The 15,494-nt window shown below is 36.8% G+C and overlaps 1 protein-coding gene across 6 annotated transcripts in view; it reads left to right on the plus strand.

Moving 5' to 3' along the window:
* The window catches only part of RAB3IP (RAB3A interacting protein), a 71,243-nt gene that overhangs the window by 26,223 nt on the left and 29,526 nt on the right, over nucleotides 1–15,494 (plus strand). For 5 of the 6 annotated variants that reach the window (XM_067697320.1, XM_067697317.1, XM_067697318.1 and 2 more), the window contains 2 exons: nucleotides 7,640–7,915; nucleotides 8,622–8,880. In XM_067697320.1, coding sequence (XP_067553421.1) covers nucleotides 7,665–7,915; nucleotides 8,622–8,880 — 510 coding nt within the window. In that variant the 5' untranslated portion in view covers nucleotides 7,640–7,664. Of the gene's footprint in view, nucleotides 1–7,639; nucleotides 7,916–8,621; nucleotides 8,881–15,494 lie in introns of those variants that run through there. The other variant, XM_067697321.1, reaches the window with a different exon arrangement.

The following is a 15,494-nucleotide window of genomic DNA, read 5'->3' on the forward strand; positions in this document are numbered from 1 at the left end:
ATTATTCCCCCTCATGTACTATTTTGAGCAAATTCCAGGAATTGTATAATTTCATCTGTAAATATTTCAGTATGTATCTCTAAAAGATAAGGGCAGTTAGCTACAATACTATGACACACTTTAAAAAATTAACACGAATTCCTTAGTATCAAATATCCACACTGTTTTTGAATACATAAGGCCACTATAGTAAAATCAGGCTTCTGTTGATTTTTATTTATATGCTATTCCTCCCCTCCCCATCAAGAACTATAAGGGGCTGAGTGAGTATTTATTTTAAACCCCAGCAGGGCAGCAGAATAGATAAGGAAATGATGATAGCAAAGAGAATATAGGAAAAAACCCAGAAAGAACACAAAGTAATAGCAAATGCTCATTTCAATAGCAGTGCATTAGAGAAACTTTAGTTTTTTCTTTCTGAAATTAAACAAGCGTTCAGAGATTAAATAGGATTCTTCTATTTGGATTGTTCTCTTCTTACGGTTGGTTGGGTAAGACTGCCTTAGAGATCCTCTGTCTTGATGTAACCTTTATCTGAGTCTTACCCCTGACCTCCAATCAGTTTTACCTTTTAAGTGATTCTTAGATGTAGTGGAGTCAGGTGTTGGAGTCAGACGCACCAGGGCTTGAATCCTAGCTCTGTGGTTTATTGACTGTTTGACCTCGACAAAATTAATTTAATCTCTCTGATCCTCAGTTTCTATACCTGTAAAACAGACATAAGAATCATTTCAAAGGGATGCTGTGAGGAATAACAGAATAATGTACATAATGTATATGTGTATGTGTCACACATATAGAATGTAATAACGTAATGCATGTGTGTGTATATGTAGAAATATAAATGAATTGTTCTGAATGTTTTTCATATATATAGATAAATATGCCTCCGTCTCCTCATTTGCAATGTGTGATCTTGGCATTAGATCAGACCTTCATAATCTCTTGCCTAGCCTGTTGCAATAACCTCTTAATCAATTGCCTCTAGTCTCCTCTCTCTAGTTAAAGTCCTCGGGAGTCATTTTTCTCATGACATCACAGTATGTCTATACTTCCTAAAACATAGATCTGAGAATCTCTTAGATAAACTCCAAGCAGCAGTTTCCATGTTAAATGAAGCTTTTAATTATCTGTCGCATATCTGCCTCTCCAGCCTGATTTTCTGTCACTCTTTTTTTTTTGGTTAGTTTCATCAGTGCCAAACCCTTATTCCTTGACTGTCCTGTCGTATTTCCTTGCCTAGCCCACCTACAGACTCTTTATTCAGCATTTCAGATCTAACTTATATTTTTTTCTCCTTGAAACATTCTCTTCCTCCTCTCCCCCGCAACCCACAGGGTAATCATTTAGTGGCTCATGATAGGCTATGCACCACCTTTTTAGTCCATTTTCATATCTGTGTTCTCAGAACTTAGTACCAGCATGTGCCCTGAGGAGTTGAAGCTGGCAGACATCTTTCATTCCAACTAGAATAAATATAATTGATAAAAATTATTAAGTACACTTATTTTATACTAAAATAATATATGTATAAAATATATTTAATAAGTATATAAATCATTAAGATTTTTTCTAGGCATTCGTTAAATGAGTTAATACACGTGAAGTTCTTAACAACACATAGTTAACTGATTCATAGTTAACTTTCAGTAAATATTGACTGCTGTTTTTGCTGTGATAGTGCTGACTTCTGCAAAGAAGAAATAACATGAGATGCGTACTAGAAATCAGAAGCAACTGGTTTTGATCAACTTTTTTTAAATTGGAAATCAGCTTTATTACCTAAAGCTGAGTAATAATAAAGCCATCCAAGCTGTGTTGGTAATTCACCCATAAGAATTTAATGCTGTTGTCCTTTTTACTCATTTTTAGTGATCTTTGACAAGTTTAGTTTATGAATTGGGATAATCTCCACTTGAAATTAGTTTTTTAAATTACTTATTACTGGGCTTCCCTGGTGGTGCAGTGGTTGAGAGTCCGCCTGCCGATGCAGGGGACACGGGTTCATGCCCCGGTCCGGGAAGATCCCACGTGCCGCGGAGCAGCTGGGCCCGTGAGCCGTGGCCGCTGAGCCTGCGCGTCTGGAGCCTGTGCTCCGCAACGGGAGGGGCCGCAGCAGTGAGAGGCCCGCGTACCGCAAAAAAAAAAAAAAAAAAAAGTTTAAATTACTTATTACTTAACGCAAAGAGTACTACTGCTTAAAAATAGTTTATGTTATTCATATAAGAACTCTGAATACAAAATAAATCTTAAAGCTTCCATGTACTATTTGAAAGAGCAAAAGATTTTCAGTCTAGTTGGCAGCTCATTACCAGCTAAGCTAAACATTTTATGGAAATTTCACATGCTTGATAAAGGGACCACATTTAATCTTAAAATAATCTCCTTTTCGGGAGTGAGTGGAATTTAAACAGTGTGTTGTAGGTAGAGGCACTGCTCAGAGGTGCTCTACTCTACGAAATACTACTTGCATTTCTCTTCTAATTCTCACCCTGTGAGGAAGAAAACCGAGCTACAGATTTCTAGATGAGAGAACCTAGGCACACGTTGGCCCAGTAACTTGATAGAAGCAGAATTCAGACCTGCCTCTCTTTGAGGTTTGGGTCTTATGTTCCTAGCCTGTGCTCCAGTTTATGCAACATTTGTATTTTCCATAAATACTTTGCTTTCATACCTTAGACATACCTGGAAAGTCCTTCCAGGGGGTTTATCTTTCTCATTATTTCCTACTCTTCTTTGGGTCTTTTCTTTGGCTTCACTTTTCTGGGAGTCCTTTCCTTCTGATTTATTTGCCCCTCCTGTGTGGTCTCTTAGTAGCCTCTGCATATTCTATAGCATTTATCACACTATCATTGCCACCGTCAGTGTCTCCTACTATATTGATACTATTTGGGAGCAGAGATGATTTATCATCTTCTTTCCCCAGAGCCTGGCACATAGTAGACTCTCAATGAATATTTGTTGAAAGAATAGTTGAGTGTTTATAGGAAAAATAGGGTGGATATTGCAGGGATGATGGATTTTAATTCAGCTTAAGGAGAAACATATTTACATGAATCATCTAACAGTGGAAAGGCAAAGCAATTCTAGTAGTAGTAGTGTGGTGTGGTGGTGAAGAGCTAGGACTCTGGAGTCCAACAGACATAGGTTTTATTTATTTATTTATTTTTAAAGTCTTTTATTGAATTTGTTGCAATATTGCTTCTGTTTTATGTTTTGGTTCTTTGGCTGTGAGGCATGTGGGATCTTAGCTTCTGGACCAGGGATTGAACCTGCACCCCCTGCATTGGAAGGCAAAATCTCAACCACTGGACCGTCAGGGAAGTCCCAGACATAGGTTTTAATACTGGCTACCCTAAGCTGCAGCTTCCTCAACTGTACATGGGCTGGAACTATACCTGATATTTAGTAAATGGTCAGTAAATATTAGCTGTTATTATGAGAGAAACCACCCTATAATCCTGTGTGACTGGGGGGGACTGGAAGTTTGATGGCCCAGCTCCCCATACCCTCCTTCTCCCCTGGATTATTTTGAAGCAAATCCAGGTAATTTTATTTCATCTATAAATACTTTCGTGTGTATCTCTAAAAGGTAAGAATTTTTTTTTTTTATGTAACCATTATCTCTAAAAATGGACAGAAATTCATAATAATATCAGTAATATCCAGTGTTCAAGTTCCCTTTATTGTCTTATAATATGATTTTACAGTTGGCTAATTCAAATAAGAATTCAAACAAGGTCCATATATTATATTTCATTATGTCTCTTAAGTTTCTTTATAAATTCCCTCTTTTTTTCCACTTTTATTTATTGAAAAAACCAGGTGGTTTATCCTGTAAGAGTTTTCCAAGGTTTAGATTTTGCTGTTTTTGTCCATATGGTATTATTATTTTTTTTTTTATTTTTATTTTTCGGTACACGGGCCTCTCACTGCTGTGGCCTCTCCCATTGCGGAGCACAGCCTCCGGACGTGCAGGCTCAGCGGCCATGGCTCACGGGCCCAGCCGCTCCGCGGCATGTGGGATCTTCCCGGACCGGGACACGAACCTATGTCCCCTGCATTGGCAGGTGGACTCTCAACCACTGCGCCACGAGGGAAGCCCCATATGGTATTATTTTTAATATGTTCCTCTAGGCTCTGTATTTCCTATAAACTGATGAAGATGTTATTTTTAGTATGTTCCTCTAGCCTCTTTCCTATAAACCGATAAAGACCTAAAGGCTTGATTGGATTGGGATCTTTTTTTTTTCTTATTAGGGGGGCAAGAATGATTCATGGATGGTGGTAGTGTTCATTTCCTGTTTTACCACATAATTCTCATAATGTCTGATTTTCTCCCTTTTTGTGATAATAATGTCATCAGTGAGTTCAGGTACTGTCATTCTGATCCATTAATTATAAAGTACCCCAGGTTTTACCTTAGGGTTTTAATAGTTATTGATAAGTGTTGCCTAGACTCATTATTTCATTAGGATTGCAAAGTTATATTTATTAAATGGGATTCTTTTAAAAGAAGGATTTTTCCTCATAAACTATTTAGTTCTTTAATGTATAGGAAAGTCAGGCTAAATACTGGATTCTTTCCTTTATTTTACCAGTTTTCAAAATAGTGAATTTGTTCCATAGCACTGATCAAAAGGGACCAGTGAGAGGCTTCCCTGGTGGCGCAGTGGTTGAGAGTCCGCCTGCCGATCCAGGGCACACGGGTTCGTGCCCTGGTCTGGGCAGATCCCACATGCCGTGGAGCGGCTGGGCCCGTGAGCCATGGCCGCTGAGCCTGCACGTCCAGAGCCTGTGCTCCACAACGGGAGAGGCCACAGCAGTGAGAGGCCCGCGTACTGTAAAAAAAAAAAAAAAAAAAAAAAAAGGGACCAGTGAGATTTTTTTGTTTTGTCTTATTTTTAGTATAATCATGAACTCATGGGTTTAGAATTATTTTTTGTTCTTTACAGGTATTATCCTTTTTGATGTCAGATTGTCCCATTTTTGGTTAGTGGGAGTCCTTTTGATACCACTCCAGTAGTCTTTGATAGCTTTCTTGCTTCCTGGTAAAACAAGATGTTGCAAGGACTTTTTGTACATTACTGCAGCGGGCTTGGAATCAGCCATTTCTCCGAGGAGTCCTTGTTCTTTTTTCATAGGAAATGGTATTACTCTGGGTACAAGGGGTACTCATTGCTCCTGAGTTGCTTGCTGTTGTTATACCTTTTCAGTGGATAAAGGTAGACATCTTTTTAAATAAAAAAAATTCCGTGGGCTTCCCTGGTGGCGCAGTGGTTGAGAGTCCGCCTGCCGATGAGGGGATGCGGGTTCGTGCCCCGGTCCGGGAAGATCCCACATGCGCGGACCACTCGGCCCGTGAGCCATGGCCCCTGAGCCTGCACATCCGGAGCCTGTGCTCCGCAACGGGAGAGGCCACAACAGTGAGAGGCCTGCGTACCGCCAAAAAAAAAAAATTTCCTGATATTTCTGATTCAAATTTAGGACTTCAGAGTTTTAAATTCCTTGATTTTGTATTTGTATCTCTTTTCTCATATGTTGAAAATCTTAGTTCTGAATGATATTAATGTAATTTGTTTTATCTTTTATAATAGTTTCAGAATAGCAGTATCAACATTACTTACTAATATGATTACTGAAAATAGTGTATGATTTTTTTAACTTCCTTTGACCTTAGAGTATATTCCACTAGGGATATATACAGTTTTATTACTATGTTTTAAAATCATTTGAAATAGTTCTTTTTGATGTTGGTTAAAACTACCATGTTAGTACACAGCTAGATTCATTTGTTTTATTTTTAGATATTCTTTTTTAAAATCTAATTTTGTTTTATCATTTACGTGGTTCCAAGTTCAAATTCAAATCTACAAAGCAGGATACATTTGGAAAAGTATAGCTTTTATGCCTGTCTCCTCTTCCTGTTCTCGCCCTTTCCTAAAAGTAACAGTTTTTTTTTTTAATTAGTTTTTGGTGTATCCTTCCATTTCTAAAATATAAGTACATATGAAAAAGTATATATATAATTATATATATATAAATAAATTTGTATTTTCTCCTTTCTTAGATAAAAAGTAGCTTACTACTTTTACTTGTCTTATTTTCAATGCCTTTTTTATTGAGTGTGAGAGTAAAATTTTTCAGTTTAATGAATGAGGTGGGGTTTTTTTGTATTTTATGATGAAATTATATGGTATATTGGTGCTTGTGTTTGGGAATTTTTTGAAGTTCTGGGAAAGTATTAGTCATGATTATCAAAGTACTATTGTAGGAAAGAAAAAAATTGGGAAGAGAGATTGGATTCAGATCGTAGAAGAACTTGATTTTCCGGATAACAAGTTTGGAATTTATGCTATAGACAGTGGGAAATCAGTAAAGGTTTATAAGATTTCTGTATATTTTTCAAGTGAAAAACTTGAGTGGTACACTTTTTAGTTTTCATGTAAATTTTTTATATAATTGTGAAGTTGCATGAAATATTTTTTACTGATGGAGAAACTGAAGCGTACATGTTATTACTAACAGCTGACTGGTAACAGATGTTTATTTGTACTCTGTGCCAGTTACATAGTACACTACTAAATACTTTATGTGGAGTGTCTGACTTAATCCTCACAGCAACCTGGAGAAGGGAGGGAATATTATTATTCCCATTCTCATCCCATTAGAGGAGAAATTTAAGGCTTAGAGAAATGTAATGCATTATCCTGGATTGGATCTTGGGCCTATCCAGAACATTATTAGGATAATCAGTGAACTTTGATTGGGGTCAGTTGTTTAGATGGTAATAGTGATCAGTGTTAACATCCTGATTTTGGTGACGGTTTACTTAGGATATATACACTCAGATAGTAAGGGGTAATGGGCATCATGCTTAAAACCTATTCTCAAATGGTTTGAAAATGTTAACAGTTTCATAATCTGGGTGAAATATGTACAGGAGCTCTGCAACTCTTATGTAAATTTGAAATTATTTCAGAATAAAAGAAAAAAAACACAGACTCATCCAAAGTCAGAGCCAGTATGAGGCAGAACAGAACAGTTAGTTGAACTACACACATGTGTCTCTATCTTTACTGCCTCTTCTCCTTATTCTAACCAAAGTCACATATGATAGCAAAGTTAAAAGTATCAAGCAGGGCTTCCCTGGTGGCGCAGTGGTTGAGAGTCTGCCTGCCGATGCAGGGGACACGGGTTCATGCCCCGGTCCGGGAAGATCCAACATGCCGCGGAGCGGCTGGGCCCGTGAGCCATGGCCGCTGAGCCTGCACGTCCGGAGGCTGTGCTCCGCAACAGGAGAGGCCACAGCAGTGAGAGGCCTGCGTATCGCAAAAGAAAAAAAAAAAATCAAGCAAATTTTTATTCCTTCCTCGTTGTTAAATATTTGTTAATTACTCACTGTAACAGTGTTAGCCATCACTTTCAAGTTTATTCTGAATCAGATTGTTTGCCTTTTGTAGTGTTTATTGTCTGAGATCACTTAATAAATTTTAAATGTAGTTTCTTTCCTTTGCTGTCTCTTTAAGTTGTAAGTTTATAGTTTATAATGGACTGTTAAACACATTTTATAAATATACATCTTAATTTAATTTTAAATGTCACTATCTCAAAATAATTTCCTGCTTTTTTAACATAGGTTATCCTATGATGAGGCATTTGCTATGGCTAATGACCCCTTGGAAGGCTTCCATGAAGTAAACCTCGCTTCACCTACTTCTCCAGACCTTCTTGGTGTGTATGAACCAGGAACTCAAGAGCAGACTACCTCACCAAGTGTCATCTACAGGCCACATCCTTCAGCTTTATGCTCCGCCCCTATCCAGGCTAATGCCTTAGATGTTTCCGACCTTCCTACACAACCTGTGTATTCATCCCCCAGACGTTTAAATTGTGCAGAAATATCTAGTGTCAGGTAGGAGATCATCAAAATGCTTGTTTTAGAGTATTGTATTAAACAAACGAAGTTTGCTTGGTTAACTTATTTTAAGTTTTATTGTTTTAGAAAATTTGAATAATACAAGGTTGTTCATGAAGAGCAATACATGTTAATGCTCAAGAGCAGGGGTCACAAACTTTTTATGTAAAGGGCCAAATAGTAAATATTTTAGGCTTTGTGGGCTACACAGTCTCTGTTGCAACTGTTGGACTCTGCTGTTAAAGTGTGCAAGCAGCCGTAGACAGTATGTAAATGAATACGCTCCAATAAGACTTTATATATAGACACTGAATTTTGAATTTTATGTAATTTTCTTGTGCCACAAAATATTATTGTTTTTTTTCAACCATTGAAAATGTAAAAATCATTCTTGGCTTGTAGGCCTTAAAAAACAGGTGGCAGGCTGGATTTATCCTGCATTTAGTTTGCAGACCCCTGTTCTAAAGTAGCACTATCCAATAGAACTTTCTGGGATGATGAAAATGTTCTGTTTCTGTGCTGTTTAATATGATAGCCATTAGACATATGTGGCTATGAAGGACTTGAAATGTGGTTGCTTTGGCTCAGGACAAGCTATTAATTAGATATAGTGGTGAACAGATTGGATAATGCAGTTATAGACGTGTGTTTATGCCAGTTATATTTAAGCACATGCTGATGTTTTTTGAACTCTCCTTTACAGCATCCATGTTACAGACCCAGCACCTTGTTCTACCTCTGGAGTCACAGCTGGGTTAACTAAATTAACTACAAGAAAGGACAGCTGTAACGCAGAGAGGGAGTTTTTACAGGGTGCTACCATAACAGAGGCCTGTGATGGCAGTGATGATATTTTTGGGTTGAGTACTGATAGTCTGTCCCGCTTACGAAGCCCATCTGTTTTGGAAGTTAGAGAAAAGGGCTATGAAAGATTAAAAGAAGAACTTGCAAAAGCTCAGAGGGTAAGCAAAAAGATATTTTATTCTTCCATATGTTATATTCAAAATTAATATTTATCCATGGGGGGGGCAACTCAAGTGAAATCATGACAGTTCTACACTTATCTTTTGAATATGCACAGTCTCAGCTCCTGTTGGGCAGCATTTAGGAATCTGTGAAATTGAGTAGGAAAGAAGCTCATCTAAGAGTACAAACTAGAAAAAAGAGATTCTTAAATTCTTTTTGTGCCCCCCCGCCTACATTGCCTGTTCCCTGTCTTGCATTATCTGTAATGCAAATTTGGTGAGTTATGTTCCATGTGTGGGTTTTTTCCTCTCTGTATGTAATTGACTTTGTGATTATTTACTTGAAGCCATTCAGTCCAAGTCATTATGTTTTGAGGAACTGTTGTAGTAATGGTGCCTTGCGATTCAGCTGGGTATGAATATTTTCTGTACCTTACCTTGGAGAATTTCTTCTCCTAGTAATTTGTTCTGTTTCTCACTTGGTCATCTTTTAAATTTCTATTTATTCCCAAATTTGTGACTATATCTCATTCTTTTTCTGCATCTGTAATTAAATTTTTAAAGGGAAATATATAGCACTAAATATTCATACATTAGAAAAAAGGAAAAGTTTCAAATCAACAATCTAGTCTCCCACTTAAAGAAACTAGAAGAACAGCAAAATAAAACCAGGAGCAAGCAGAAGGAAGGAAATAGTAAAGAGCAGAAATCAATGAAATTGACAACAGAAAAGACGGAGAAAATGAATGAAACAAAGTGCTGGTTCTTTAAAAAGATCAGTAAAATTGACAAACCTCTAATAAGACTGATAAAAAAGAACATAAGACACATTATCAATAGCAGGAATGAAACAGAGGGTATCACTATAGACCCTGCAGACATGGAAAGTATAATAAAGGAATAATACGAACAACTCTACGTACATAAATTTCACAGCTTAGGTGAAATGGACCAGTGCACATTTAGAAAATTGAAGCTATAGGGAAAACATTCTATGACATGATTTCCAGCATATTATGACATTTTACAAACATATATTCCCATCTTCTCCCCACCAGACTTTTCTCTCAAGAGCATAACATTGATTTTTGTATCCCCAGTGCCTAGAATAATACAGAACGATGCCTGGCATATATGTCTCTTTATAATGCTTCAATGAATGGCTAATGGTTAAACATCCATGAAGATATGCTAAAACATTTTTGGTTGAATGTATATTTATCAGAAAGAAAAATCAATAGCCTTTTTAATCTTTTCCCAAAGGTAGGGGGTGTGGTGAGATGTGGCTATATTTGGCGTCTGTCATTTGGCTCAGACTCTCATCTTAATACAGAGTATTAAGTGAAATAACAATTTATATAGAGGTAAACTATTGAACATATATATACATCTTTGGGAATACATTGTGGTTACTGATTGATCAGAATATATTGCTAATTTCTTAGCTCAAGTTTGGAGTTATTTTTGAAATCTTTAGTTTGTTGTATTTAGAAGTACTGTCGAGGTAATTGAAATGATAATGATGTGTGAACACGTGCATATGGTGAATTTTATTATGAAGAGTACAAGGTAGTATTAATACTTACTTAGAGCTCAGGACTTGAAAAGGACTGTTGAATATGAAAATACTTCCTGAATTAATGGCAACTCGTGAATCAGAATTATGTCAATAGTCATTCTGTTTATTCTGATTATTCTTTTAAGAGTGGCCAGAAAGTTACCATTTTTCCATCCTTTTACTCTTAACCTATTTTTGTCTCCCTATTTAAAGTGGGCTTTCTTGAAGGCAGCATATTATTAGATCTTGCTTTTTTATCCTTTCTGATAATCTCTGCCTTTTAATTGGTGTGTTTATGTTAGACTATTTACATTTAATGTGATACAGTTTGGTTTAAATCTGCCATCTTATTATTTGTTTTCTGTTTGTCTCTTCTGTTTCTTTTTCCCTTTTTTCTCCTTTTATGCCTTCTTTTGGATTAATTCCATATGTTTTTGTGATTTCATCTTACCTCCTTTGGCTTATTGGCTGTATATCTTCATTTTGCTAATTTAGTGATTGCTTTAGGGTTTGTAGTATACAACTTTAACTTATCACTCCCTACGTTCTGATAATATTATACTATCTCACACACAGTATAAGAACTTTACAAAAGTATGCGGTTGACCCTTGGACAAAGTGGGGTTAGGGGCATCGACCCCTGTGCAATTGAAAATCTGCATATGACTTTATGTGGTTCTGTATCTGTGGATTCAGCCAACCACTGATTGTGTGCTACTGTAGTATGTATTTATTTTTAAAAATCCACATATAACTGTACACATGCAGTTCAAACCCATGTTGTTCAGGGCTCAACTGTACTTTTGTTTTCGCCTTTCAGTTTTTTTGCTGTGATTGCCATAATTTTACTTCTTTATATGTTTTATTTAAATTCCATAATACATTTAAATTACTTTTTCATTAAACAGCTGGTTATTTTTTAAAGGGATTTAAATATAAGAATCCTCATATTTACCCATATAGTTACTATTTCCAGTGCTCTTCATTCCTTCATGTGGATCCAGATTTCCATCTGATACCATTTTCCTTCTGCTTGGAGGACATCCTTTAACATATTTGTTATGTGTGTGCTACTGATAAATTATTTTCAGCTGTTGTGTATTTTAAAAGGTTTGTTTTTCACCTTTGCTTTTGAAATATAGTTTCACTGGGTAAAGAATTTTAGGTTGATAGTTTTTTTCTTTTAGTATTTTAAAGATGTTGCTCTAGTGTCTTCTGGCTTGCAGTGTCTCTCACGAGAAGTCAGCTGTTATCCTTACTTTTGTTTTTCTGCATGTGATGTGATATTCCTCTTTATCACTGGCTGTAAGCTATTTGATTATGGTGTGCCTTGGTGCAGTTCTCTTCGGGTTTCCTGAACTTGGAATTTGTTGAGCAGTTCTCTTCGGGTTTCTTGAACTTGGAATTTGTTGAGCTTCTTGAATTTGTGGGTTGTTGGTTTTCATAAAAATTGGGAAATTTGGGCCATTATTTCTTCAAAAACATTTACTTACCTCCCCTATCTCTCCTCTCCTTCAGGACTCCTATTATGTGTACATTAAACTGCTTAAAGTTGTCCCATAGGTCACTGGTGCTCTATTCATTTATTTTTAAAATCTTTTTTCTCTCTGTTTCATTGTGTATAATTTCTGTTGCTGTGTCTTCAATGTCACTACTCTTCTTTTTTCCCCCTGTAATATCTAATATGTTAATTCTATACAATGTATTTTTTATCACAGACATGTTAGTCTTCATCCCTGAAAGTTCAATTGGGTCTTTTAAGTATTTCATTTGTTTTGTTTAACATGTTTAGTCTGTCTTCTAGCTTCTTGAACATATGAAATACAGTTTAATAACAGTTAATCCTTGTCTAATACTGCTTTTATCTCTTCAGGTGAAATGCTGGAACAGATCATAGGCCTCACTTTATTGTTTCCCGTTTCTGGAGGATCACTGTCTTTTTTGCCTGATGTCCAATGTCTTAAAAATCATTTCACAATTTTTTTCTGGTTTTGTTTTTAGTTCTGTCAGGCAGGGTGGTAAATATGATCCCTGGTACTCTATCTTGATTGAGAGTGAAAGTTCTATTTCTTTATTTGTATTGTTTGCTCTGCCCCATCCCAGTTAACCCCAACACAGAAGTCTACACTTCAACATACACTTCAATAATTTTGAGCTTCATGAAGATAAGGATTACATGTATTTTTGCTCATGATTATATCTTGAGTACATAATGGCTTCTCAACACATTCTGTTGATTAAATTAATATATACATGTGTATGCAGTTACACTGTTGTGTAAGTAGACACACATGCATAATATATTAGTTAGGGATGTGCTAGCTTCTTGTAAGTTACCCCTAAATTTTAGTGACTTAATAGAAGTTCATTTTTATTCATTTAACACTTTAAAGCAAATATTCATAGTTCACAGGCAATTCTTTGTGAAATAATTCGGGGATCTGTGTTTCTTCTGTCTTGGATCTTTGTAATCTTTTAGAGTTTTATCATATCTAACCAGTGAAGTGAAGGGAAAAGAAAACTTGGAGAAAGCACACCTGCTTCTAAAAAGCTTTGACTTAGAAGTGATACACATAACTTTTACTTACATTCCATTGGTGTGAACCAGTTTCATGCTGATACTTAAATGTGTGATGGGCTGGGAAATGTAGTCTTTGGTGGAGTAACCACTTACCAGCAACAAATCCATACTGTGTGTAGGGGGAGCAACCATGTGGTTACTGATTTTCAGGTGCAGGGATGCCAGAGGTGGTGATGTAGTCCTTCACTTGTTTGGCCTTCTGCAGGTCATTGCTGAAGAACAACTTTTGGTGGAATCCTGAGACAGAAGTTGGGTTTTAGTACATCACTTTTAAAATGTAGATTCCTGGAGTCTACCCCAGATTCTCTTGAAACAAAATTATTGTATTGAGGCTTGAGGATATGCATTTTCAATAAACTACGCTACTGATTCTTTTTTTAATATGTATAAATTTATTTATTTATTTTTGGCTGTGTTGGGTCTTCATTGCTGCTAGCGGGCTTTCTCTAGTTGCAGTGAGTGGGGGCTACTCTTTGTTGCGGTGTGTGAACCTCCCATTGTGGTGGCTTCTCTTGTTGCAGAGCATGGGCTCTAGGTGCACGGGCTTTAGTAGTTGTGGCATGTGGGCTCGGTAGTGGTGGCTCGCAGACTCTAGAACGCAGACTCAGTAGTTGTGGCTCACGGGCTCAGTTGCTCCACGGCATGTGGGATCTTCCCAGACCAGGGCTCAAACCTGTGTCCCCTGCATTGGCAGGTGGATTCTTAACCACTGTGCCACCAGGGAGGCCCTCCTTTTTGTTTTTTAATTGAAGTATAATTGATTTACAATGTTGTGTTAGTTTCTGGTGTACAGCACCCTATTGATTCTTATATTCACTAAAGTGTGAGACCTACTGATATAAGGTGTTACTTTCAACTTTTAATTATTCTTCCTTAAAAGATAATGAAAATGACTTAGAAAATAAAATCCAGTGGCATAGCTTGCAGCCAGAGAAAGTCATTCAAAACACGTACTCATACAGATCCGTGTTAAGCATGGCCCTACTAACTGTGACCAAGGATGCTTATAAACATTTACTGTGTTCTTTTATGAACAAACATTTCTTGAGTAACCAAAGTTCTCACAGCTTGTATTAGGCCCTGTAGAGGGAAAAATAAATTAGACTTCACCCTACTCTTAAGGTGCTTACTAGTTGGGGAGAAAAGACATGTATGCGTGGTGATGTTTCATTGATCCTTAGTTGTACGTTGTCCCTCATTTTAACATCTCTGAAATCAGTATGAGTTTTAAAATTGCTCCCAGCTAGGCAACAGTCATAAGAGTTGTCATTGCCAGCTTGCGTGCTAACTTGCCTGTAGCCGTACATGTTGTTATTAAATCAGTTGAATTATATGAGCTGGGTGCTGAATTACTGGGTTAAATGTCCTAAAAGGATCTCACTATGATAGGACATCAAAACAAAGAGAAAGGTACAAAAGAGAATGACATACGATAAAAATTTGTGTCTCCATCAGTTTAAAAGAGTTCTTCCTATAAGTACAAAATGAAAATTCTAAGTGAAAAAAACCCAAAACCCATCAGATCATAGTTTCATTGCCAGCATTTTTCTTTCTTGATGTATAAAATGTTTATGGTAAAATTAATGAGTCTTCAATTTGATGGAATATACTTGATCATAGAGTCCTGATTTTCTGTGTTTGAAATATCCCTCAAATTTCTTTTCTCTAGTACTACTACTCTTAAGTCTGTGTCTCTTGCCTGAAATACTTCAGTAATCAACTGTCTTCTCTGTCTCCAGTCTTTTTTTTTTAACCTAACCACACTGTTCAAGGTACTGTTTTGAATTGCAGTCTAATTGTCACTGTCCTGTTTAAAATCCTTCAGTGACTTCCCATTGCCTTTGGGATGATTTCCCCTTTTCTTTGAAGTAAGTTCCACTTTCTTAGCCAAGGCTTTTCAGGACTCACCATAAACCTAACTTTCTGACATTATCTGTGGCATCCACCCCTCCCCATCTTTAGCCACTGTGGAATGCACTGTTTTAGTCTTTACATTTGGCAGGCTCCTACTTTATCTAATATGTGCACATCACTACGATAGCCCTTATCAGTTTTCCTTGTGAATCTGTTTAAAGATTTGCTGCCCTCAGTAGGCTATGGCTTTGTGAAAAGCATGGCCTGGGCCTCGTTCCTTTTCTCTTTTCCAGCACCTAGATGAATGCCTGATGCATTGTTAGCACGAAATTAATGTTTGTTGAAGGAGTGAATTTCGAATAGCTATTTTACAGTATAAGGTACTGATAATGAAAAGTGCAAATGACATTCTAAAAAGTATTCACATGAAATACAAATCTGAGTTCATATGGGTAGATTGATTTAGACCTAGAAGCATAAAGAGTCAGAGATTTATGCCCAGTCCAGGTGGATGAGATCAAATTGGGGAATGCAACAGGAATGAATCAGACCAGTTTAACTCTAGTTTTAGAGTATGGATCAAGGGTAATAACTCTGAAAAGGGAAACTGAGCACATA

Source organism: Pseudorca crassidens, chromosome 11, assembly GCF_039906515.1.
Source record: "Pseudorca crassidens isolate mPseCra1 chromosome 11, mPseCra1.hap1, whole genome shotgun sequence".
Lineage (NCBI taxonomy): Eukaryota > Metazoa > Chordata > Mammalia > Artiodactyla > Delphinidae > Pseudorca > Pseudorca crassidens.